A 25627-nucleotide genomic window follows, 5' to 3' on the forward strand; every position below is an offset into this window, starting at 1 on the left:
GCGGGGAGAAGCGGGGAGAAGGAGACCATCGCCGGACCATCACCATCCTCACGGAGCAGCCATGGCCGCCTCTGCCCAAGCCCCTTCTCCCTCCGGCAGAGCCGCGGGTGCCCGGCGGGCCCTGCCCTGTGCGGGTCGCCCCGCGCCTTTGTTCTGCTGGCTCGGCTCGGCTCGGGTCGGGTCACCCCGTGCCAGGCTGCAGCTGGAGGATGGGGCCGCTCCGTGCGGCGTCTCCCGGGAGCTCTCCGGCTCCCCGGCCATCTGCGGGTCAATGAGAGACAAGCGGCAGCATCTGGCAGCCATGGCCACGGCGGGGAAATCACTCAGCGGCCAGAGGCTGCACGGGGATCAGGCAGGGCAGTTGCGTTTCGGGCAGCGGGTCAGAGGGCACAGATCTCGCTAATTTGTGTGACTCGATAAGATTCAAAGCCAGCAGCCGGGGACAATGCAGCGGGAGCCATTGTCTGAGCGCAGGGAGGTTCGCTGGAGCTGCGGGCGCCCATGCCTTGGTTACATCCTTCCTTCCATCAGCGATACAACAGCGACACGCGAGAACGCAGCCCACAGGTTCATCCCCGCGTCCTTGCACACCACGGCTCGGAGAGCTGTTCTCCCAAGCTGTCTGCCCTGTGACCTTATGTATTTTATATATGTGCTACTCTTCGTGCTGTTCATACAGCCTGAAGAGCAGATCTCCCCTGCCTGAACAGGGCAGATGCTTCCTTTCTACTCGTACGTATGTGCAGTCTTCTCCTTGTCAAATTGTTCTAGCATAGAGTTCCTAAAAAATATCAGGTAAAAAAAAATACATATTAATTGGGAAAGCAGTAATTTTGAGTAAGAAACTCAGCCCTTAAAGTCAACCTTTTTAGATTTTTAGCTCAGCCTTAAGTATAACTTACGGAGGGAAAGCAGAGATTCCTTTTTTTATTGCAGTAAACAGTGCCCTTTAGTGGGCAAATTGATGGTTAGAAACTTCCCTAATGAAAAAACACCTCTAGTTCCTCTGTATGAGGAGTGTCTAGTTTTGAGTGTAGAAAAGGTCAAATGGAGAAATAATAGGGAAAGAAAAAATAGTAAAAATGTGGCTGCTCAGTTTGGGGCAGCCACGAAAAATTATTTATTATGAAAAACTTATGTCAACAGTGTGGCCAAAGTTAGAGAAACAGAACTCCCTCTTTTGGTCAACATCTTCCAACCCCACAATATGTTTAAATTGATGTTTCTTATTTCCATTCTTAAAATTTTCTTTTGTAATAGTAAATGGGGCTCCAGGTTTTGCAGTTATTCATTGTTTTCTTTATGCAACCCAAAATGTCACTGGTTCATAAGCACCTGTAAGTTCCAGTACTTTGTTCCTTATTCAAAACAAGGTATTATTATGATTGTCTTATTCCTTCACTTTTTTTTTTTTTTTGCCTTTTTAATACTAGAGAAGAAAGAGACAGTCACATGTAGCAATACAGTGATGTGGATCCTCCAGGAAGGCCAATTAAAGCAGTGTGGAAAAAGAAAACTACCCCAAGCTGGCATGACCTATACACTGGTAAGGAGAGATATGCAAACCTACAGAATTTTGGTTATAATCACCATGGCCATAAATCAGCCTGCTTCTGGAAGATACTCTTATTGTAATGAATTTCCTCAATATCTTCTGTTTGACAACAGTCAGAGATAACAAGCCATCAGCAAGAAGAAATATGACACCTGACATTTTAAGTGGCCTGTTAGTATTATTTATTCTGCTAAAAAATACAGTTCCTCATCCACTAAGTGTTGAAAGGAGGAAGCAAAGAGCATCTCTCACTGTGTAAATTCATGACAAGTGTGCTATCCCAGGCATCCCTCATATGAAGAAGGAACATTTGGCTTTGTATGAAGATGCTGACTGCAGTTCATCGTGGCTGTAGGAAGAAATCTGGCAGAGAGGCACCTCGTGATCACAGCAGACACAGGATTCATACAACAGCCACTTGGACTGCAGGTACCTGTGGTCTTTGGAGAGTGGAGGTAGGATACAGTCACACCATGGAACTGCAAAGCTAATTTATTTACAGGAAAACCTGTGTTGGCAGAACTCAGGAGACTCCTGTGACAGCTGGAAGGCACCTAGAGGCATTGGAGAGGGCAAGCAGCCTTGTATCTAAGCACATTCCTTAGCAGGTAAAGGAGAAACCTCTGACTTACTGCAATGATGAGAATCTGTGGGCTGTGTGATGGTGAGAGAGAGCTTTTGTGGTGGATGATGGCCACATCCATGGAAATGTGAGCTGAACTGACTCAGGTGAGTTGTGGCAGAGTTTAGGACAGACCAGCAGTTGGCAGAACACCTGTGACAAGCTCCAGCTGCTGGAGGAAGGAAGCCAGGCACTGCCTGCTGAAGCATGACCTCCTGCACCTGGGGACAATGGGATGCCTTTGCAGTTGGTGGCAAAAATCAAAAAAAAAAAATGGAGGAAAGAAAATAAATAAGCATGGAAAATAGAGGAACTGAAAATGGAAGAGCGATCTGAATTTGGGTGTGGCAAACAAAACAAATGGTACAAAGGAAGAGAGAAATGCTTGAGCCCTAGAGGAAGAGATGTTAGAGCAGTAATTTCAAAATAAGGTTATGGTAGCTGCAGGGAAGGAGGGGAAGGTCACCAAGTACAGGACACTGTTCTGTAGAGGTGTGGGGAATGGGCAGTAGAAAAGAGACCAGGAATGAAGGAGGGACTGGAACAGGATGGAGAAACAGAAAAGATGAGAAGGAAAAAAAGGATCCACTCTTGTAAGTGGATCTATACTACACAAAGAAAAGCTGATGAAGTAGGATAAAGAAAAAAGCATGTAAATTGAACTGAAGGAAACTAAAATGATGGGAAGAGTGAGGAGTGGAGAATGGAATAAGGAGAACAAACATTGGAAATATTAAGAAATAGAAAAAATAGAAGAATTGGTAACCTGTCTTTAGATGATGTGGGCTTTGTCAAGTTAGTTTCTCAATTTCCCACAATCTAAGAAAAAGAGATACAATGATGTATGGAGAAAATAGTGTTTCATGATATTAGTTTGCCTTACATCTTAGGAAAAGGTGTCTACTCTGTAGAAATGAGACTAAAACCCACACTCAGTACTAGACATAAGACTGAGAACTCATCCCAAAATCCTGCCTGCTCTTGCAGTTCACTTTGTCATGGAAATTTTGGAGAATGAAGCAGTTAAGGAAGTGCAAGTACCTTTTATACCAAGGCTTTCTGGATCTTGAATGGCAAGATGAAGTTATCCTGGCTAAGTAGATAGTGATTTATTCACAGATGTGGAAGCTGGTTGTAATTTTAAGAGATCTTTTCATGAAGAGAGTTAAATGGATAGTGTATGTGATACAAAAAAGGTTGACAAAGCTGAAGTTTGCAGTTTGGTGACAAAAGTTGAAGGATGAAGACTTTTAAGTCAGACACATTCTAAAAAAGGCATTTATGCATCTATCTCCCATTGAAAAGAGTAAGAGGATTCAGCCCTAAGTTTAGAAATAATTAGGGCATAAAGAGATATAGTTGTCTATCTAGGAGGGTGGGGAGAACTGAACAGTGCCTAAGATACTAAGCTCCATTAGGAGAAATTTCTGACTGGGTTTTTTGCTGCATAGGATGCTTTTCTTTGGAATATGTTGCACTGAAGTGAATGGCAAATGTCTGTGTATCCTCACAGGTGCACTGATGTGAGGGCATGGGATAAAAGTGGGATTTCATAAAGTTCTTCCAGGCATGAAGTGAGCAAAAGGTGGATTGAAGACACACTGCAATGAAAGAAAAAAAGGAAGTAATACATGGAGAAAGGAAGCAAAAAATTGGCTTATAGGGATGAAATGCTGCAGAGGGTTAGTCTGCAGGGGAAGATTTTGTAGAGGTTCACATTTATGCATTAATTGGGAGAATAAGAATCCGTGTATTGAGCTTCATGCCCAAATTTCTGAGAGGTTCTAGAGCTGCAATGAGAACCAATGATCTAAATCCACTTCTGGGCTGAAGAGAGCCCACGTCACAACCAGACTGTCACAACTGACCTACTTGGTACACCTGACAGTGTCTCAGAGGAAAAGCCAAGGAGCAGATGGGAGTACAGCCTCATACATCGCTCTGGGACCAGTCTTTTCTGAACAAAATCAAATGTTTTTGAGAATGCAAAACATACTGCAGACCCCTGGATGTTGCAGACCAGAAAATGTCACTATTCCCTGGACAGAAATCTGGGTTTGGCTAAAATTCCAGAAAGGTTGACAGCAATGTTTCTTTAAGGGCTCCTCCTTCCCTCTCTGGACTTTTCTCTCTCCAAACTATTGAACACATTCCAGCTATCAGTACTGAGCACTATTTCCTTGGCACTGAGGCTTCAGTGGGGTTGAACCAAGACCCAGCTGCACAGCTCTTGCTGTGCAAATCAAACCATAGGGCAATAATGTACATCACTGGGCTGAGAACATAGAGGAGAGAGTTCTTTATGAGATGTTTTAGTTCAGAGACTTCATTTGCATTCGTTCTTCTTCAGCCAAAGAATCTCCCCCTCCTTACCTGTTTTACAAATGGGTTGTAGATTCAGCTTCTTTCTGTTCAGTGAGGTAAGGGATCATTTTACCAGCCTTGGCAGTGTGCTGTTCTTTCCCTGCACAACATCTGCTGCAGCTTTCATGGCTTGAATTGTTCCTGGACTTGTTTTAAAAGTCATGTTTCAGAAATGCCTTTGAGGATATGAATTATTAGTCATTGTTTTATCTTCTAGGGTGTTCTTCATTTATCTTGGTTATTTTCCTTCTTAAAATGAGACTGAAGAGGCTTTGGAGTTTAAAGTTTATAGGTTTTAATTCAGGTTTAGGCTAAAGATACCAAGAATGGTACAGTAATTCATAGCAATAGAATTTTAGTGGAGTTTCAGGAAGTCATTAATTTTTGTATGACAATAAACTGGGATTTAATCTCCTTCTAACTCACACTTCTCCTTACCATTGTAGTATTTGTGTACACACTTTTCACAAACACGTGACAATTCTGGCATTTACTGTTCCAAAGCCTTTGCATCGTTTGTGCTTCATACCTCATTTCTCCATCACTTCATGTATGACAAGGTGTTTGATATTTAGTGCACTTTTAAACTACGTTTTTTTTTCCTGTAAAGTAACTAAAAAAGAGATTTAGCTTTTCAATTTTTTCACTTAATTCTGATTACTATGTTTAATTTTTTTTCCAGAACACCTCACATCTTCATCTCGGATTCTGTATATTGCTCAGCATTTCCTCTTCCTATGACATCCCCTGTGCCAAACTTCCAAAGGCTGTTTGGGACATACAGCTGCTAGTAGGACATTTTGGAGAGAAAAGGTTTGTGCAAGTTTACCTTGGAGCATGAACTGGCCTGAAGAATAGTGACAGCATCTTTGTTATACTTGTGTGGTATTGGAGGAGTACTGCAAGATACCCCATACAAACAAAGGTAGGTAACAATAAGGAACAACTTAACATGACTCCCTTGGCCCTACATCCAGGTGTGTCATTTCCTTTGGGCTGGAAGTTTTGCCCATCTTGTCTTTTCAGAGATAAAATCTTTGTCTGACTTGCTTCAAAACATGCACTGGTTTCTTCAGGCAACTATGGGAACACGTCCCATATTTAACTGAGTTATTTGATTTGTCTGCAGTTTCCAAAATGGGCAAAAGCTTGTTAAAGGAATAAGAGCAATTCCAGAACTCTCTCTGATAGTGAGAATATATTTTAGGTAGTGTAGGAAAGTAACCTAGAGTCTGGAATTATGTCCCTAACTATTCAGACTGCTGCAGAATCCAGAAAAAAATAAACTTGTCTAATAGCCTTTCTAGCTGTGTTTTCATTAATTCTGAGACAGCTCAATAAGGAAGCTACGGCATGATTTATTTTAATCAGTTATTACAGAGGAGTCATTAAAGAAAAAACAAAACAAAAACTCGGCAAAATCTTCTTTACATACTTTCTGCATTCCAAATCCACAAAAAGTTTAGATAAAATCTCATTTTATTACAACCAAAACAGACCTCCTGTACTGGACTGCTTTCATTTTTTTTTCTTTCTGTAAATGATGATGTTTTTATACCTCTTCTGTCTACACTGGCTTTCCAGTTCAGTGTCTTTTGTGTCTGTTTTCTTTATAATCTCACTAAGGTTGCTCAGGAATTCTATTGTCTCCTAAGGCTTGGTAAGAGCATTTGACAGACTGTGAACTAGAAATGGAGTAAGGAAAATGATTTAGCCATTTTTGTCATCTGAAAATGACTTTCAGAACTGCTTGCACACGTGATTATTCTTCCAGTTCAAATGTAAAAGAATCTGGATTTTGCCCTATGTATTGAACATGTGCTGAAAGTTTTACCAACTCTACACCCTGTTAGTTTCATTTGATATTATTGCCGAGCTAAAAAGTGTGCATTCAAGCACAGACAAAATCTTCTTTTGAAATAACTCCTCTGTCTTAGAAGAACCATGGGGCTACTGAATGATTTAGATAAAGTAAGTTACAGTCTCTAGGCATTGTGATATGAAATTCTATAGGACAAATGTTTTCATCTGCAGCAACTGCTCTTTCACAACTGATGTGGTATAGGCTGTACCTGTTCTTGGCACTGACCAAGAACAAACAGGATGAAGATTAATTTTTGGTTCTTTCACTTGTTTTTATTTATATATTTTTAAGGCCAGTGAGTGGAGGGAAGCATATAAAGAAGGAGGATAACACTGATTACCATAATTGGTCAATTGTTAAATGTGTCCAGGTCTGAATCAAGAGAGGGCAGGAATCCATTACTGGAATATCCATGGTATCATGTACCATTAGGTTGTCTGAGGATATATTGTTGATAAAATATCCTAGAAAAATCATACTTTGCTCACAAAGACTCACAGAAAAATTGAAGCAAAACCTGACAAAGTCACCTTTCTGGAAAAAGAAATATATATTTCAAACATATTCTAACAAATCCTGACTGTAAAATGTGCAAATTGGATTTCCAGTAATGAGACCCATCAATAGGCACATTTTCTTGACATATTCTGTCTTGGAAATAGTGATTCAATTTTCCAAAAGTCCTTTAATTTGCTTAGAGAGGAAAGCATTTTCATTTTGCCCAGTCAGTTCTAATAATTTGCTAAATTCAAAATATGTGAAATTACTGAAGCTGGTTGTAGTGACCAGAAGGACCTCTAATCTTCTAATAGTATTTTTCTTTTTCCCATGAATCATGTCGGCTTGCACAAGAAATTTTTCAGAACAGATAAAACACAAATCTTAGTTGACATCTCTGCTGCTTGTCTCTTCCCACACTGAATTCTGGATATTTGCTAGTAATCCCCTTCAGAAGATTTGCTTTAGAAATCTCTGTTAGCTGCTGGGGTGTGTGCTTAGAAACCTTCATTTTCTCCTATGAGTAAAGTTCCTTAAGAATTCCCTTACAGATGAGTCTGGGTATTGATACTTCCTATCTTGGCAGTAACAAGCATGACAAGCCAGATGAAGAGCAGCTGGGAAGGAAAAAGTTTTCCAGAGCTCTTTGATGCTGTAAAGCCTTGCAGGGTTTTCAACAATAATCCTTTATCCCACAGTATATTCTCCGGGCGTTTTCCTTTGGGCACCGGATGTGGAGCTGCGTGGACTTTGGAATGCCTCAGGAGAGCCACACAGAAATAACTCCTGTGGGAATTGCATGGAGCATGTTCTAGAGGCACAGTCTTCTGTCCCAGAAACACTTAGGAGATTGCCCAGGCAGTTGTGTGCTCAGCTAACATTTTGCTTTAAAACCAAGCTCATAAGTAGTGTCCCTGTAACAGGCATTTTATATGTCTTTCCTAATTAATAACTAGATATTGTTAAATACCTTGGTTTTAAAAAGAGGATATCCCATAAGTTGTCACATAATATATTTATTCAATCAAGTATATTTTATGAAAAGAAGAGTTGGGGTGTTTTTTGCTTCTGGAGTTCCAGTCATTGTTATGCAGATACAAACACTTATTTAAAGTGGGTGCTTTTGCCCTTTCTCTTCCCTGGCAGTATCATGTGAGGCTTCTGTCCAGAACACTGAATTGCAGCACAGGGCTGGAGCTTCTGTGGCTGGCAGAAACAGTCCAGTACCCATAAGGACAGGCACTGTCCTTCAGTGGAAATGTGGGTGTAGGTAGGTGTAATTATCATAAAAGAAAAAGGGATTGTACTGTTGCTGTCCAAATCTATTGTTCACCTCTTTTTATTTTACAGTGCAGGAGTTAAGACATTTTCTGCAGCATACCATACTTAATTATTAATATTAATCCCTATTAGGAGCATTAGACTTCTTCAGGGATTCACCTAAGGACAACTGAAGTACATGGGATGAATCGAAGACCAAGACTTTAACAATATTTCGAGATTTCAGGGAGAAGACAGTCAAGAGCATAGACTTCAAGGGGCACTGAAGTTCCTTTATTTACTTACTTGTGCATGTCTGGAGTAAAACTGCATTTGCCCTTTAAGAAAAATACTTAAACCAGGAATATTTTTTCCTATAGATTTGTATTCTGGATGCAAATGAAGTCTTGCTGCTTTTGCTGATCACTTGCTAGTGGAGACTGACACCCATTTGCAGAAGAATCAGCACACAGACTTTCAAGGTTATCAATGGGGAACTTCTGTACAGAACTGCATCATCTCCAATCAAGACTTCATTCCTTTGCTCCTAACACTCTCTACTTACCAAATATCCATTGAACTCCTCTGCTCCTCCAAAAGAAAAAAAAAAAAAAAAAAGGAAATGGTGTACAAGGCAGAAAGGTAGGGAGGGATACTGGCTACAAGGTTAGTGCAGCTTTATGAATGAACCCAAAATCTTGGTTTTGATGAACACTTTCCAGTGGAAACTGACACAAGTGTGAATTTTGCCATCTTGTTTGACTGAACTTTTGAAATCAAGGTATTATTATTGGTTAAATCCCAACGTTCAGTGTTTCAAATGATCCTGGGTGAGGGGCAGGAAAGAAGAGCAGGAAATCACCCAGCAAAACAATAAGTTTTTAATCTATTTATTCATGGGCCTTTAGTCTTCTGATGGGTCAGTTAAGACTAAAACCATCCATAGGCTTCTCTGTTCTGTCCCTTGTCACCCCAATCCATACCTGTGTCAGATGTTTCTGTAATGAGTTCTAAACTAACTTCATTTTGAGAAAACAAACAGAAGGAGAATGGCATTACCTTAACCTGAGATAGTGTCTGTGTCATGATCTACATTGTAGATCTAGGGGGCGAAATAAGTATTTTAAATAATAATATATAATAATATAAAGGAAGGAGGTTAAAGGAACTGACAATTGTCCATTTTTCCTGGATGGCTCCTGCTAGCTTCTGCTCTTTGAGCAGAGAACCAATATATGCCTGTAACGTTCAAGATCTTTTGATGTAACTGATGGGTGCTGATGGGTGAAATCCACAGCATTCACTGTATATTGAGTTTGACTATTTCTACACCAGCACTAATAATTACCTGTGCTCCATTCCTAGAATTCCTGTGCAAGTTACTCTTTTTGTATCATTTAAAATGGAGTAGTACAGCACAGAGGAGCTGGAATCCCTGTGCTGAAGAATTCAGTCTAGAAACTTACTTCCAACGTCAAACAAGAGACAGAGTGTATGAAAAGATAAATTATTCAGTAATGGATCCTACACACTTATAATGCACAAGTTGTAATGAATCTCAGTTGCTCTTGTAATTTTGTAAAGTTGTTTACCTAATATGGTAGATGTGCCATATGGTACACTAAAGAGAGTGTTAGAATGAGGACGTGAAGATTTCGAGGTTTTTATTTCTAGTTTTGTAGGCATCTGTAAACTACATTCAAGCTGTCCTAGAATGAGAGCAGAGCAAGAATGCAGGCTGCTCTGCCCCTCCATGCTGACTGCTGCTGCCACCTGATAACATCCTCCATCTCTTCCTCCCCTGTTCCTCGGGCACTGTGGCCCAGTATGGGGCTGTGCCCTGGCTAGATGCCATCAAAGAAACTCTTTCAGCCACTCTGCACCTTTAGGCTGGCTTAGTTTAAGTCGAGCTTTTTCACCCTTAATAAATCATTTGAGCAGCTGATTAACTCTTCTGCTGGGTAGGGAATGTGACCAGGCTTCTATTCCAGAGAGTTCTTTGGTATGTTGCTTATAGAATTTCACCATAGCTGAAACTAGCAACGTGCTTGACCGAGGCAGCAGCAAAGAGTTTGGGACTGCCCTGCTCAAAGCAGCATTTCTGTCTTGTAAGAAAAGGGTAACGTGACCTACAGTGGTGTCTGTAAAATCACATCTACTTTGCAGCACTGTAATTTGTCAAAAATTGATAACATGGGAGTTAAAATTCATACAGATGAAAAGGGCAGTTTCTTGTTCACCCTTGAGTTTCAAGTGATGACTGAGAAAAGCATTTAAGTACAAGAATAAAATATTAATATAAAACTCAGAGGATGTAGGCAGTCTCTCAGGGTGATGCCACAGGGGTAAGTGAGCAGAGCCTTGGGAAAGGTTTAACATTGTAATTTTTAGTTATCAGCCAAAGTCTAGCGCAGGCGGGAAGAGGACATAGAAACCAGAAGAGTAATATCCCTCACTATGAGCTGAATTTCTAGGATTTTTGATTTAAAGGTACTTGCTGTATTCTTTGGGGCCTGTATGTTAAGAGCAAATATGAATCAGTTTTTATGTGAATTTTTGGCAAACAGCTTCTCCCTGGCAGGTATATTTGCATATTTGGGGACAGGCTGAGAACTGGACAGTACTTGAGCACTGTTCCATTGCTCATGGGGTCGACTGTCAAGCAGATCAATTTAATTCATGTTAGAGTACTACAAGTTAAGTGATCACCACAAATGCGTGATGAGGGAAGAGCTGGCACCCACATCTGGGCAACCCTTTGTACAGGAAACTTGGACATATTTAAAGTGATCTCCTTCTCATAAATAACTAATGGCTTGTTCCTGCAGGTCTCCACCAGCCTCCAGGCAGCAGCTTTCAGGCCAGTCAATTCCCCAGAATCATCAACCAGCAGGTGCTGAGCCCATCCCACTACAACAGAGCTCCAGCCTCTAATGCTGCCCATTCCCAAAACATAACAGCAAAGCTTATTTTAAAATCCTGATATAAGAGGTGCTATTTTAAGCTTGATACCCCTTAAAACTTGAAAGTTAACTTAAATCAGGCATTGGAATAAGTTGCCCAGAGAGGTGGTGGAGCCACCACCCCTGGAGGTGTTTAAGAGGCATCTGGATCTGGTGCTGGGAGATGTGATTTAGTGGTTTAAGGGTTACAGTGGCAGTGCAGTTGGACTTGATCTTAAAGGTCTTTTTCAACCTTGATGATTCTGTGATTCTATTCTGTGAAAGATAAATTGTTCTATCTGATAATATTGTTCCAATTGCATCTGGTAATACAGTTTTCTGGGGAAACAGCGCCTGGCAGAAGAGCGCATTTATTGAAAGGCGGGTTGTATTTTTACGTTATTTACTTCCTTTATGATGGTTGCACAACAAGGTCAAAGTGCAGCCGCCTCCTGTAAGCGATCATGTCCACCTGCAGCCGGCGCCGGCCGGGCCGGGCCGCGGGGGCCGCGCTCCCCGCCGAGCGCCGCTGCGGAGCGCGGCTCTCCCCCAAGGGTTAAGCGGCGGCGGGGGTGTAACGCGGGCTGACACACGGGCGGGGATCGCCCCGCCGTGCCGGCTCGCAGCTGCGACTGGACCGTTCAAAATTGCCGTCTCCCTCTCTTTTCCCCCCCGCCTCCCCTCTCTCTCGTCTTCCTTTTCCCTTCCCGGCGCTGGGCTCGCAGCCGGGCGCGCTTTCCCGGAGCTGGCCCTGGCCGTGCTGAGTCAGACCGCGCCCCGCGCCCGCCCCCGCGGCCCGGCCGCACCGAGGGGCTGCAGCCCCCGGCTGGCCCCGCCGGCGGCGGCGGGAGGAAGGCAGGCGCGGGGGCTCCTCCTCGCCCGCTGCCCCCGCCCGGGGCTGGGCGTGTGCCCCGCCCGCCCCGCCGGTGGATCAGTTACACGCAGCTGGCACAGGTGCGGGGCGCCCTTCAGACTCGCGCCGGCGGGGGAGACCCGGACGCAGAGAGCAGCAGGGAAAACATGCAGCCATTTTGGGCCGAGGCAGACAAAGAGCCGCCGGCGGCCGCGGCCGCCCCCGCCGCCCCGCGGGGCTCCCGAACCCCCCGCACCCGCGGCGCGGCCGCACCGAAGGGCCGCAGCCCCCGCCCGCCCGCGGCCGCCGGGGGGCCGCCGCCGCCGCCCGACTCCCAACTAAGCGTTCGCAGCCATTTGCACGGCCTTTTATAGCGCGGGCGCGGGCCAATCAGCGGCGGGCGGAATCCCTGCCCGGCCGGTGATGTGCGGGCCGGGCGCTCGCGCGTGCGCTGTTGGGCGGGGGGGCCGAGTGTGAGCGGGGCGGGGGGAGGAGGGAGCCGTGAGAGGGGAGGGGGGGGAGGAGGGAGCCGCTCACAGGAACCCTCCGAAAAAAAGATGGCGGCGGGCTCGGATCTGCTGGATGAGGTTTTCCTGAACACGGAGGTGGATGAGAAGGTGGTGAGCGACCTGGTGGGCTCCCTGGAGTCCCAGCTGGCGGCCTCCGGCCACCACCACCAGCACCACAAGGCGCAGGAGCCCCTGAGGGCCGCTGGGGGGCTGCTGGGGAACCATGTTGTGAGCAGCAGCAGTAGCAGCAGCAGCCCTAGCCCCAGCCCTGGAGGAGTAGTAGTAGGAGGCAATGCTAATGCCCAAACAGAGAGCAGCAGCGGCAGCAAGATGGGACTGAGTGCCCCAGAGATCACAAAAGCAGGTAACGTGGGCAGGGGTGGGGGGCTCTGAGGGAGAGGGGCCCTCCCCTCCCCCCACTCCCCAGCTCCCGCTGCCTCCTTCCCTCACTGCTTTCCCCCCTTTTCCCTCTCTCCTCCTTCTCGTTGTGGCAGGAGCGGGAGTGCAAAGGGTGGTATCGATCATACGGGGGAGAGCCTTCCCTCATCATGCCCCCTCGGTGTGTATCCGCGCCTCTGCTCCCTCCCCTTTATTTTCCCTCCTCGCCTGTGCTTACTCGAGGGTGTTGGATCATGTGTGGGGGCAGCCGCCCCGCAGAAGGAGCCGGCAGTGCCCGTCCGTGACTCTGCCGGTCCCCTCTGCTTTTCCTGCCCTTGTTGCTGGAGTGTAAAAGGGCTCTGTTAATCTCGGGGACTGAAGGAGGCAGAGCCCACCCCCTTGGTCATGGCTGTGCCTCCCATGCCGCCTGTGATTGCTCCCCTTCCCTTTCCAGGGGTGGAGGTTATGGGGGGGATTCCCTCTTGATAATGCCGCCTTAGCTGTCTGTGTAAATGCTCCTTCCCCTCCCCCTTCGCTGTTGCTGAAGTGGAAGGGGGTGTTATTAATCATGACACCTATTTCCTGTAGAGGAGGAAGCGAGGGGGGATTTCAAGGGGAGGAAGTCCCTCAAAATGCTTCCCCCCCATATCTGCCTGCCTTGATATTCCCCCCGCACCCCCTCCCTTGTTCCAGGGGCTTGGAGGGGGCACGGGGACCTCCCATTCCTCCTCTGCCCTCAAGGGGGGGTAGTCACAACGCCGGGTCCCGGCAAGGGGGGGAATTCAGGCCACAACACCCCACCTTGCACAGCGCCTTCTCCCACCCGCCCACCCCCGGAGCTGCCTGGGAATATTCCCCCCGTTCGTCTTGTGAGCCTTGGAGGGGGGCAGTGTGAAGGCTGGGACCGAGGGCTCACTACGTGGGAATGGAGGGAAGCTGTTTTTCAGGGGGATTGAAAGAAATGTCTCCTCAGAATCTCTCTGCAATTCCTCCCCTCCCCCCTTTTTTATTTTTGATTTTGTCTTGCTGAAGTGTAAGAAGATACTACAGACCGTCTGTTATGATTGATGAAGCTCTTCTAGGAGGATCTCCTTGACCCTTATAATGTGCATCTCAGTGTCTGCCTGTCACTATTCTTTTCCCATTTCTGTCTCCTTAGGGCCAGGACCTGGACTGTGTGTGATTGTACTTGTGCTAACACCAGGCCTTATCAAGGGGCATGAGGATTATTCAGGACAAGAAGCTACATCATCTTGTCCCTTCTGAAAACCAGCTTTGCTTTTTATTTATTTATTTTTAACTATCTCGGGCTGTGGGAACTTCAGATGCGTCGGAACAAATTCTGTAATAAGGAAGAAGGGTCTTCTAGAAACCTGCTCCAGGCCTTGCAGTACTTCTTATCTTGCGAGGCTGATGTTTTTCTTTCCTTTCACTTTTCATATTTTGGTGCTGTTGTTGAGCCTCCTGATCTGACTTACTTTGTAGGAGATGACAGGATTAGAGAGTCATGTGTATAGGGAATATGTCTCAATAGTGTGTCTTCCATGGCCATTTTCCCCCTTGCAGTTGCAGTCCTGTTTCTAAATGGGATGTCAGGCTCCAGAATGGGGAGGAGGTCTTAGATGATCTACTTACTTCCCTTGGTTCATATTAAATCTCTTTTCCCTGTTTTGTACTGTAGTGTCAAAAGCAGGGGTGTTACAATTAATACTGGATCTGCCAGTCTTTGGTGGGATATTGGAGGCTTTAAGATAATGTATTCAAAGCCATGTTCAGTTTGTACTCTGTCCTGTTTTCCTGGCTCCAGGCAGGCAGCTTGGGAGATGGAGAAGACCTGGTGATAAGGGAGAACATTCTGTCTTTGCTGGACTTCTCTTCTTGCTCATTTTCTCTGTTTAACCTCGCTGTTGTTTTGCAGGGGCAGGAGGAGTGCAGGGGGGTGTTATTAATCATAACACCCGGTCCCAGACTTCAGCTCTGGATGGAGCCACCACAACGAGCACCAGCACCACCACTGCAGCAGCAGGAGGCTCTGAAGTCACTGCTGCTCCAGGGACCCTCAGTCAGGGCAAATCGGTGGTTATCAGCACCATGGCAACTGCCTTGTCCACCAGGAATGGCAAGATTGGGACCACGACGGTGCAGACTTTGAATGGGAGTAACGTGGTGATGAACTCTCACCACACAGGAAGTGCTGCTTTCTCTGGGACTCCTGTGACTGCCAACCCCGCTCCTGCACCTGCTGTTGCCCCTCTCGTTAACAATGGACCCGGATCCGTGGGGAAAGGAAACGCTGTTAATGCTGTTTTACCCTCAGCTTCTAACACTGTCATCCAGACTTCTTTCCTAAACACTGCTGTGTCCTCTGCATCCTCCTCCTCGCCCACAGTGATCTCCTCGCAGCCACCGGCGAGCGTCGGCACCGGGGCGCCCACGGTGACGCTGGTGAGGCCCCCCATCCACACAGCAGGACCCACGGTGGCTGCAGCTGCTGCAGCCACTCAGAACGGGAGCAATACTGTGATCAATTCAACCATCAGTGTGGGGAGTTTTCCTGCTGTTGCCACAGCCACTGTGGGATCTGGAGTTTCCCTCCAGACGTCGCTTGTGAACAGCCAGTCTGGTTCCAGTGTGCCAGCAGCTCCTGCCACACAGGTCATCAAATCTGAGTCTCCTAAAACTATAGTCCAGGCAGTATCCCAACAGCAGACGCTGGCTACTGCTGGCCAGCCCAGTACTACAGGGGGTAACATGATTATTGGGCAAACTATGCAAGCTGGGCTCTCCAATGTTGCTCCCAATCCTGGTGGGATACCTCCTGCAGCTCCTGGCACCCCCACAGGAATGGCTAAAGGCACTGCCAATACAGTGGCACAAAGTCTGCCAAGGACTCCAACACCAACTACGAGTGGAATCAGAGCAACTTTGACTCCTACAGTTTTAGCACCTCGTTTGCCTCAGCCACCTCAGAATCCGACTAACATTCAGAATTTTCAGTTACCACCAGGTAAGTCAGAGGATTGAGGGGTTTTAGTTTGGAAGTGTGTATCTTGCAGGGAGGAAGGAATCCAAGTAAGATTCTGTGCCATTTAATTGTGAATTGTGGAAAAGGCATGACATGTAACAATGAGAATGGTCTGGTGTTGAGTAGTAGTAGCATAGTAGCACTCCACTACTTAGTGTCTGATTTTGGGTGACCAGAAAGTCTTTTCAGCAGTAATTGAAAAGAATTCTGCCTGGTATCTTTGTTCCAGTGCGAGTGTAGATGAAGCTGCAAACTGCCAAAGTGTGACAATGGAACATTACCTAATGAAATGTTGTTATTTCATTAGCACAACAGACATTTTGAATTTTCAGGTGGTTTTGTCAGTAGTTTGTAACCTTTATGTGCTGCTTGGTTCCCTCCTGTCCCTGCATGCCCCCATTACCACAGAGCACTCATGAACAGAGAAGCAGCAGATACAACACATGAAAACCACCTACTTTGGCTTTAAATACCTTCAAAGTCTGACTTAAAAACTCACAGATTTGAAGCTTATGATCATCTTTTTAGTCACTGGCATTCTGATACAAAAGGCAGACTTCCTATGTCCTTACCTCACCCTGTTGTGTCTAGGGCTGCAGCTTTTGTAGTAGCTAGTCTCATGCTTAGTGCTGAGCATCTCTGGACAAGGAGTCTAGTCCTGAACTCAATGGATGTGTGAAAAGCAGGATGAGAAGCATCTCTTTGCTCAGATTTGTTCTGTCTCTCCTTAAATATCCCAGATTTGGAGATGTAAGGTTATATATTTGCTATTATTTTGAGTCAGGCTTGTTGCTTGTATCCACTTTGATTTTTAACTCCAAATACTTGTGTGAACCTACACATTGCTGTCCTCATAATAATACATACAAGGGCTGTATTCTTAGTGCTCACTGTTTTCAGGGCACTATGCAAAGAATAGCTAATTGAATTTTGCTACTAACACTGAATGAAATTGGTGGTGGTTTTAGTAGGTGGTCCTAGTAAAATACAAGTGGTCTTAGTTAAATACATCTCTTGGAACTTCTGATCAACCTCAGAGCAATGCACCTGTCACATAAAGTAGATCAGGAATTATGTGCTGTATTACTACACACTGTGTTTTTGTGTAATATGCTATCTGTGGTATGTGATGCCATGGAGTTTGAAGAAGTCTGTCAAACATTCTGTGTATCCAACTACTAACTGGTATAAATATTCCTCTTTTTTTCCCTGTAAAAGATTATTCCATATATGAGTAATTTGAATGACATGTTGCTAATTTAAAGAATAGCAGTAAAATTCAGATCTTGAAATTGTGATGCTTGATTTGAAGCCTGTAAATTGATAGGTTGGAAAAGCCTTATTTTATTTATTGCTATATTGTATCAAAGGATTGATCCAGTTTAGTCTAGTGCCATTTATACCTACATTTTTTATTAATACTGCATTATAAACCTGATTATGAGGGAAAATACTAGTGTGGAATCCAGTGGGACCTTTTTTCAGGTAGCTGATGTTTTCAGACTGCCACAGCATCCTGAAATGTGTTACTCTTGGAAGCAGCATTGCCAGTCCTTAAGCAAAATTGGACCATAAATTGTTCCTTTGGAGTTCTTGATAGATCCAAGTAAAGCAATACAGGTTCTAAGCACTTGGATTTTTATGAAGCACTTTTTTTTTTGTCCTACACTTAAAGAAATACTTATGGCTTTCAAAAGAATAAGCATGACTTATAATAAGCAAGTATAAATGATTGGATACATAGAGGTTGGAAACTGAGTTCTTGCATGATAAGACAGGCTTAATATTGAAAAATATTTTTTTAGCGGAACTGATTATTTCTCTTTTACATTGCTTTAGTTTGTTTTTTATACTTTGCAAAAGTAACCAGCATTGAAAATGCCTTGCATAAACCATCTCTTTCAAAACACTTAGGAATTGGTGTATGCTGGCTCTTCCAAACATCTCTCAGAGCCAAGCACCTCTGCAAATCTGGCCACGTGCAGCTGCTGTGATCTTCAGCAGAGTGCAGGCACACTCATAGTGAAAGGAGCATAGGGGGCTGTGCTTTTGGGGTTGTATTTTCAATGACAGCATCTAGGCCAGGTTTTTGGAGGCAGTTTGGTAGTGTGAAGCTGCAGCTGCAACGCCTGTGTGCTTTGCACCTACTGCATGCATCAAATTCACAAGTTTGTTTCTAAAAGTTAATAGTGGGTGCTAGTAAGAGTTTCAATGACAGTGCTTGAAGCAGTTTGAAATCATACACTGCACACACAGCTTTTTACAGCAAGAATTACAAACACTTAGAAAATTCTGATGGAAGGTTTGACCATGACAGCACAGGTTTTACTCTTGTTTTCTTATCCAGAATTACTGTTTCTAGCTCTCCAAAATACAGTTACAGTGTCACATGTATGGAAAGCAGAATGTAAAATGTCAGCAGGAGTTATAAACTGGGGCTTGAAAATTAGAAACCTTACAAGGTTTCAAATGTTTTCTGTGAAAGGCTGTGTGGAAAATAAACTCATCGATGGTGCTTAAAATACATTACTATTAGAATAATGCTTTGTATTGCATCAAGGCAATTGTACTGCAAACCTTGACTGACCAAATTGGAGATGTTTGAAGAGCCAGTGGGCCATAATTGTTGTGACCTTAGTGGATTTTGGTGTATTTCTTATCTAAGGAACTGAGCTATTTTATCTGTGTATTAACGATGGTTTTTCACTTCTGGCATCTTTGAGGAAGGGGACTGTTGTCCTTAGGCTTTTCTTCAGGAGCCTGTGTTTGGGACCTTGTGCTCCAGTTGGACAGATTTGGGTAATGATGGTCCCAAAATAGTTATTCACACCCTCTTAGAAAAGAGATGGAAATACTGTGAAATAATTTTGTAAGGGGGTAGGAACAAAAGTTTACACAATACTGCCTTAAGGATGCAACACTGCTGAAACTGACTGGGAATCAATTGAATGAAGCTTGTTGTTTCTGAGTACTTCAGTAATGGGAAATGTGTTATGTACAATAATATGGTAAGAAGTAGAAAACCAGTGGGTTTGTTAAAGTGATAAGTCAGTGTTCCATGGTTAGAAGTGCTCAGAAAAGTCTGCAGAAAAGTATAACAGGGATTATGCACTAAAATTTTTCTTTTGCCTTGTAAGAGTGTGTAAAGGGTTTAGAGGTCATTGCTTACACAGGGTAGGATCACCTTGTAAAGTGGCAAAACTTGGATACTTTAAAATAATTTTTGAAAACCCCATCCTGTCCAGCAGTGCTGTAGTAGAGGCCCAGCATGTGTGAGTTTATGCTTACCTAGCAGTATACTGTCAACTTGGGGTTCAAAGATTTGACTTCTCTTCTTCCTACTGTCTTCTCCTTTATCTTTATGTACAAACATCTCATAATAAATTTTAAGGTGTCTGCTTAGAGAAAGGAGCAGATTGGTGAGTGCTGAATGTATGAGTGAGAATAGTATGGAGTGAGAATAGTATGGAGCAGGTAGGTCTGGACAGTTTTCTCAACTAGCTTAGGTGAAATTGAAATCTAGAAACTTTCACTTCCTTCTGCCCCTCTCTTTTCTTTTACCTTCTGAATGACTGTTAGTAGTTATGAAAATTTGGTGGCTTGATCATAAAGTCTGGTATTTTCCTGATTAAATATGGTTTGGTGACATGTAGTCCTGTTTGAATATAGCAAATAGGATGGCATGTCATCGTGGGGTTTTTTTTACTTCTATAGTCATGGCCAGTTTTCCCACTAGCAGTGGTGCAGTTCTGCAGCTGTTGTAGAAGAGAATTGTTTTGCCTTGTATCTAAAAATAAAACTTCTTTATTACTTTCCCAAAACTCAGTGGGATCTGCCAGTGGCTGATGATAGGGGATGAGACTACAGATTTCTTTGTTGCTCTCTTTCTGAAGGGCATCTCATGTGCCTTTTCTGTGGTGAGGGCAGGATAGGCCTTTTACAGACTGAGAAACTGCTGTTAAAGAGGCCCCTTAACAGTGGGATGTTCCAGAGTTCTGAACTCCAGCAGTGGTTAAAACTTATCATTGATGCTTTCCAGAAGCAAAGGAGACCTGAAGGAGCATCAGTGCTCTACATCTGCACATCCTGGAAGATGGTCAACATGAATATGCACACTCAAGGGTTTCTTCATGGCCTTAGAGGCTCAAAACTTCATTTGGTGTTAAATTGGAGCTTTTTTTGTAGAAACTGATTGGGTTTTGGCTTGTGTTCACTATCCAAGAAGGATTCTAACTCAGGCCATGGTTATAGTGGCTTTAGGATGGGAAAACTACCTAACACATAATTTAAAGCATGGGTTTGGGTCCTTCTGACTTGAGCAGTTGTACTTTTGGGAGGTGGAATAACTGAAAAACAACTTCTGCAGGAGTAATTCCATTTCCTTCAGCTGGGAGTTGGGGTAGTAGGTGATTGGGCAAAGGAGAGTGGATAAAAATGGAGAAGGGTGCCAACTGAGAAGAATCAAAGCAAGCAATTTATGTTATTTTTCCTACTGAGTGCCTCATTCCTTGGGTTGCTTTGTACTTGAAACGTGTACCTGAGAAGTCCCTGAAGGAATTAGGATGCAGATAGATGAGGAAATCATCACAACCCCATGATATAAGGAACACAGAAAGGAACAGGGGAAATACTATGAAGTAGTAGAATGTGGTTGTTTCTATTTCTCACTGACTAGTAAGCGAGTTCAAACATATCCTCATTATAGTTTCCCTGTATGTTGCATGTGCTGCCAATATTATGCCTGTTAAGTGTGTTGGCATGGCTCGATTTTGTTAAAAATAATGTCTGCAATGCACCGTGACAATGGGGGTTTCTTAGAGAACTTCCAGTATGTTTTACTTTCAAAGCATTTTTCAAAATGTTTTAATCCTTGCAACCTGCCTGTGTGGTTGGTAAATGAAGTAGTATAAACTCTGCTTTAGAGCTGGGGGAAAGAGCAAGTTAGAGAAGTTCTGACTTGCCCAAGGCCATGCAGGAATCGATATTTTGCCAGGATTAGAGCTTGGGAGTCCTGTACTTGGCGTGTAAAGCAGTATCTGTCTTTCTGGAAGATGACCATGGATCTCTTCTGCAGAACCCTTCTGAGTGCAGGGTGGATTTTATGTTCAAATCATGCATCAGCAAAAGGAACATTCTGCTTTATTTGGAATCTGCTACATCAGATCTGCCATATGTCACCAGACTGAAAGTTGTGTTTGTTCGCATTGCACCTTCCATAACTGAGGACTCCTGCATGCTTGGCTTTGTACCCCAGAGAGCCTCAGAGAGCTGCTGTGCAGTTGGGTTTTCTGGTTCTGTTAAAAACAGTGTCTTCATGTTGTGCACATCTTATCACTTGTGTCGTGAAGTGATGGGATCTAATGGGACTGTAATTGTGATTCTCTTAAGCTATGGAAGCTGTTAACTCTGATTACATATTGTTCAGTTCTGTTATGAAAAACACTGCTCCCAACAGCCTTTGGAAGTGTATGTATGGATATGTCTGTATGATCTTCAAATTGTGATCTTCTGGGGATTTTGGGTATCACTAAGCTTGTGATAGAGGTTATTGGTCAATAACCAGAAGTGATTTATTTCTTTTGAAGTGTTTTGCACTTTGCAAGAAGTTACATGTTTTCCATCTCTGGAAATTTAAGCGGGTTGCTTGTGAAACCTTCTTGGTTTGAATACCACAAATTTGACTGTTGCCCAGGACTTGAATCCCTTAATAACAGAGAATACTGCAGCCCTGTTAGCAAAGTGAGGTGAAAATGCATGAGTTTGGGCCACTGATAGGAGACAAATTATATCACAAACTCTTCAAATGAAGTATTTTGATGTATGAGAACTTTTACTGTTGTCTGTCTTCCCTATTTCGGGAAATGATATGTAAATATAATTCTAAAAAATTTTATTAAGTAGCTCTAGAACACAGTTGAAAATACTGATATTTAAACTATCTGGGTTCAAGGAAAGAGAGTGCTGGTGTGTGGAAAGGTTGCTTTGTGTAAAAACTGTGTGGTCAATACTGAGTCTGCTCAGAAAGAACTGGACATAGAAGTCACTTAACACATTAAACATTTTTTGTTACTGTGTTCATTTTTTTTGGTCAGAAATATTCAAAATCATAATTTTTACCTTAAAATATCTACTCTTGTCAAGATTATTGTTTGTGTTGAAACTTTATGAATGTTTGTAACTCCATTAATCTGTCTGAAACTTCTCTTTGAATTGGTTGTCGTTACTTCACGTAAGGAAAAAAAGGCTTTTGCTAATTGGAAGACTGTTAGCAAGTTTAGCTTGTTAGGCACATTATCTCTTGTGAAAGAAGATTTGGAGAGGTAGAATTTTGAAAATACAGTTTCTCATAACTGAGGAGAAGCACATGTATCTATCCCAATGACAGAGAGGAGGTTTAGTCCTAGTTAGTGGACAGTTCTTTCAGGTGTGTTATGAACCCCAAAGCTCTGTACGAGGGAAGGCCAAACTAGGGAGAGAGTGTTGCTCACAGGTGACAAAGGGCTTTTTCTTTGCACAGCCACAGGTCTATTCCTGTGTGCAAATAATTGTATCAGCTCTTTTGTATCTGCTTCCTTGTAAGAGAAGCAAAATTGCTGATACAGCCTGGTTTGTGTACAGGTTGTAATTAAACAGGTGTAAAGATTATGTGATCATCCATATTTCAGATTAAATGAGGCTTTTTTAAAAATTTTTTGTCATAGACACATGAATAGAGCTTTTTGGTTGTTTTAAACCTCAGCTTACTCTGGAAATTTTTACACCAGTTCTAATCTGTGGGAATTTCTTCCTGGAAATGCTGTTTGTCTTCTGGAGGTGCAGATGACCCAACTGAGAGCCAATTTTTTACCACAAGCCCTCCTCTCTTGGAGTAATTCTCTTCAGGTGTCTTTAGCATAAAATTTAATGTAAAAGATAATAATTGTCCTTGAGGTCTTATGTGTGCCTTTGAGGGTTTTTTAAAATATAGAGTATTTTTTGTGAGAACAAAATGTTGATTGTTTTCACTGGATAGTGGTAGAGATCTATCAGTAATCAAGAAAGAGGTGATAATTCTAAGGAATTGATACACCTGCAGTGAGATCTGTTCAGCACCTCAGCAGAGCTGTCTTAAGGTGTTGTACAAATGTATCTGATCTTCAGGTCTGTAACTGTTGTCAGACTCAAAATAACATTTTAAAACTGTGGGTTTCTGTACTTAGATTACCAGTAATCAGAAAGTTGCACTTTGAACATCAAAGGTTGATGCTCAGCAAAATGTGTAAATGTGTTATAAAATAGGTTAAATAGGGATGGTGCTTTTACTTTGTATTTGTACAGAATTCAGTGCAAGGTCCAGTTTGGATACCAAGCTCTTTTTGTGGGATTTGGAAAAGTATGTTGATGAAAATTAAGTAACTTTTTGCCATGGTAGATCTCTGTTTATAAATTTGACTTGTAACTTATGAATGCTATGTATCTTAATTTTGATGCTTTTTCCCTTAAAATGCCTTACTAAAATGTATTTTCGCATAACACATATCCAGTACCTAGACAAGAATAACATAAAACAGCAGTGTGTAATATTATTTTACATGACTGACATGACTGTCCTAAGATTTGTATTGAATTGAGTAAGCCTCTCTTGGAAAAATGGTCTAACTTATAATCATAACCTGATTAATATATGCTTCTGAGAGTAGTTGAACTGTTAAAAGCTATCACAGTGCTTTTGTGCAGTATAAAGCACGTGCTGGATAGACTGTGCTGACAACCAGCACAGTTGCAAAATGTGTGCTCCAGATATCAGAGTATAAACAAAAGCCAAGCAGTGAGGTGTGCTGCTATGCTGCAGTCTTTCTGAGAGGTTTTGGGGGGCACCAAGGCTGTACTGAGTTGTCTGCACACCTTTCTTCAGTTTATTAATCAGACATTTCTTGAAGGGAGGGCTCAGCTGGGAGCCTCTCTCCCAGTGTAATAACAGCAGGTGCTTTGAGCCTGAGTCGTGGTGTGGCGAGTGGGACCAGTTGTGCTCACATGAGTCACAAGTGCCAGCTCCAAGGAGTAGCACTGGGGAATTGCAGCACCTGTGGCAAAAGAGTCCATGGAGGGGACAAGAAGAGTGTTTGTGGAGGGATCAGTGGGGGAGAAGAGGTCTGAGCAGGGAGGCTGACAGTGACTGAACTGTGTGGAAGTTCAAAGACGAGCATGAGGAGTTATTAGTTTTTAACAGACATACGTGCAGTGGTGTTTGCAGTGGTATTAAGGGTGGATTGGAGGAATATACAAGTGTTCACACATTGAGATTCAACCTCTTAGTTCCTTTCTTTCTTCCTTTTTTACCAGGGTATCATTTGATTTTCTTTCCTTCCCTGTGCTCCATGGGGGAGGGGGAGAAAAGGCACTAATTATTTATAAGTGTTAGTCATACCCAGTCATTAAGCTTAGTCATTACTCAGGACTGTGCATTTGATGGTTAGTAAAAATCAAAACGAAACCTGATTTTGTTGAAAAGCATTCTGAATTCAAGCTTACAGGTGTGAAAATAATTCTCCTTCTGTGTTCAGACTAACTGCAAAAGCAGAGCTACTTAATAAATGTTGCTATCAGCCAAATGGCATGTAATATCATGTCCCAGTTGATGGCTTGTATTGAACTTGCAGGCGTAGTGTTTGGCATATTCTCAAAGCAGAATGATTCTGTATGGGCAGTGAGAGAGGCATGAATTCACAGAGGAGGATGTGGAGGGAATGTTTGTGCTGAGGCTGCCCTGGGGAGCTGTCAGTCAGTAGAATTGTCCAGCTCTGGGTCTCCACAGCTTCAGCTGGAAAGGTGGCATCAGCTAAAATTACAAAAAGTGTATACCTTGAGTAGGGCATTCACAGTGGAGACAAATTAAAAGAAATTTTTCTTCGTAGCTTCTCATGGACTTAGTTGTTTTAGGCTGTTGCATTCTGAAGGAAGAAAGCATTGATTTAAAGCATTACTCCTCATTAAATATTTCTGTGCAGACTCTGGTAATAAATGCAAAGTAACTCTGCCTTCCCATTTCTTCAGGTGCTTGAACAGCACTAATGTTGACACACCTTGGTACAAACAAACTGTCACAAATAAAGACAGGTTGAGTTTTAAAACCTCCTATTTAAAATAACATACGTAAAGAATTAGTGACACTTTATTTTGTGTCTTCCTTTCTCAAACCCGAATCCGATTTTGGTATAATTGCTTTGTTGTTTGATCTAAGTATATTGAAATAAATGGCAGAGCTGCATCTGAATTGCTTGGAGATCAATAATTAAAGCAATTGGTTTAGCTCTTGATAGTGTTTTTCTTAGCTGTTTCGACATCAGACAGATTTGTGTGATGATTGGGTTGCAATTTGACAGAGCACTCTGGTGTTCTAGCTTTGTATCCTTGACTAGAAAGGAATGTTAACACACTTTCAAGGAATTTAGCTTTCCAGAGAAGTCAAAATAGTTGCAAATCACATTGTTGTTGAAGCATTTGTCAATTGTTGCTATATAAAATGATGCATTTTCCAAAGCAATTCTTACACACCTCTTCAAATGAGCAGGTAAGATTTTTTACATATGGAATCACTCTTAAATGCAGTGTCTTTTTGGCATTCCAACATGACATTATTCCTTTAGCTATATTCTCAAAAGGTTTGTGAATCAATACTTTACAAATGATTCACTTCTTTACCTTTTAGACAGATCAGTTGTGTTGCTTGAAACAGAACTCTTGCATAGTAAGAGTAAGCAAAAGCTTTTAAAATTAA

General features: G+C 43.0%; 1 protein-coding gene and 1 long non-coding RNA gene across 2 annotated transcripts in view; both read left to right on the forward strand.

Moving 5' to 3' along the window:
* The first annotated feature begins 1853 nt into the window (after positions 1-1853).
* Positions 1854-9644, forward strand: LOC118694589 (uncharacterized). The gene is made up of 3 exons (XR_004981458.1): positions 1854-2163; positions 5224-5466; positions 8544-9644. It is a non-coding gene; the product is annotated as an uncharacterized LOC118694589 (long non-coding RNA).
* A 2871-nt stretch (positions 9645-12515) lies between these two features.
* Positions 12516-25627, forward strand: part of TAF4 (TATA-box binding protein associated factor 4) — a 36429-nt gene continuing 23317 nt past the window's right edge. Inside the window, exons 1-2 of the mRNA XM_036395812.2 lie at positions 12516-12831; positions 14764-15852. Of these exons, the coding sequence (XP_036251705.1) occupies positions 12516-12831; positions 14764-15852 (1405 nt within the window). The remainder of the gene's footprint in view (positions 12832-14763; positions 15853-25627) is intronic.

This window comes from Molothrus ater, chromosome 17 (assembly GCF_012460135.2).
Source record: "Molothrus ater isolate BHLD 08-10-18 breed brown headed cowbird chromosome 17, BPBGC_Mater_1.1, whole genome shotgun sequence".
Classification (NCBI taxonomy): Eukaryota; Metazoa; Chordata; class Aves; order Passeriformes; family Icteridae; genus Molothrus; species Molothrus ater.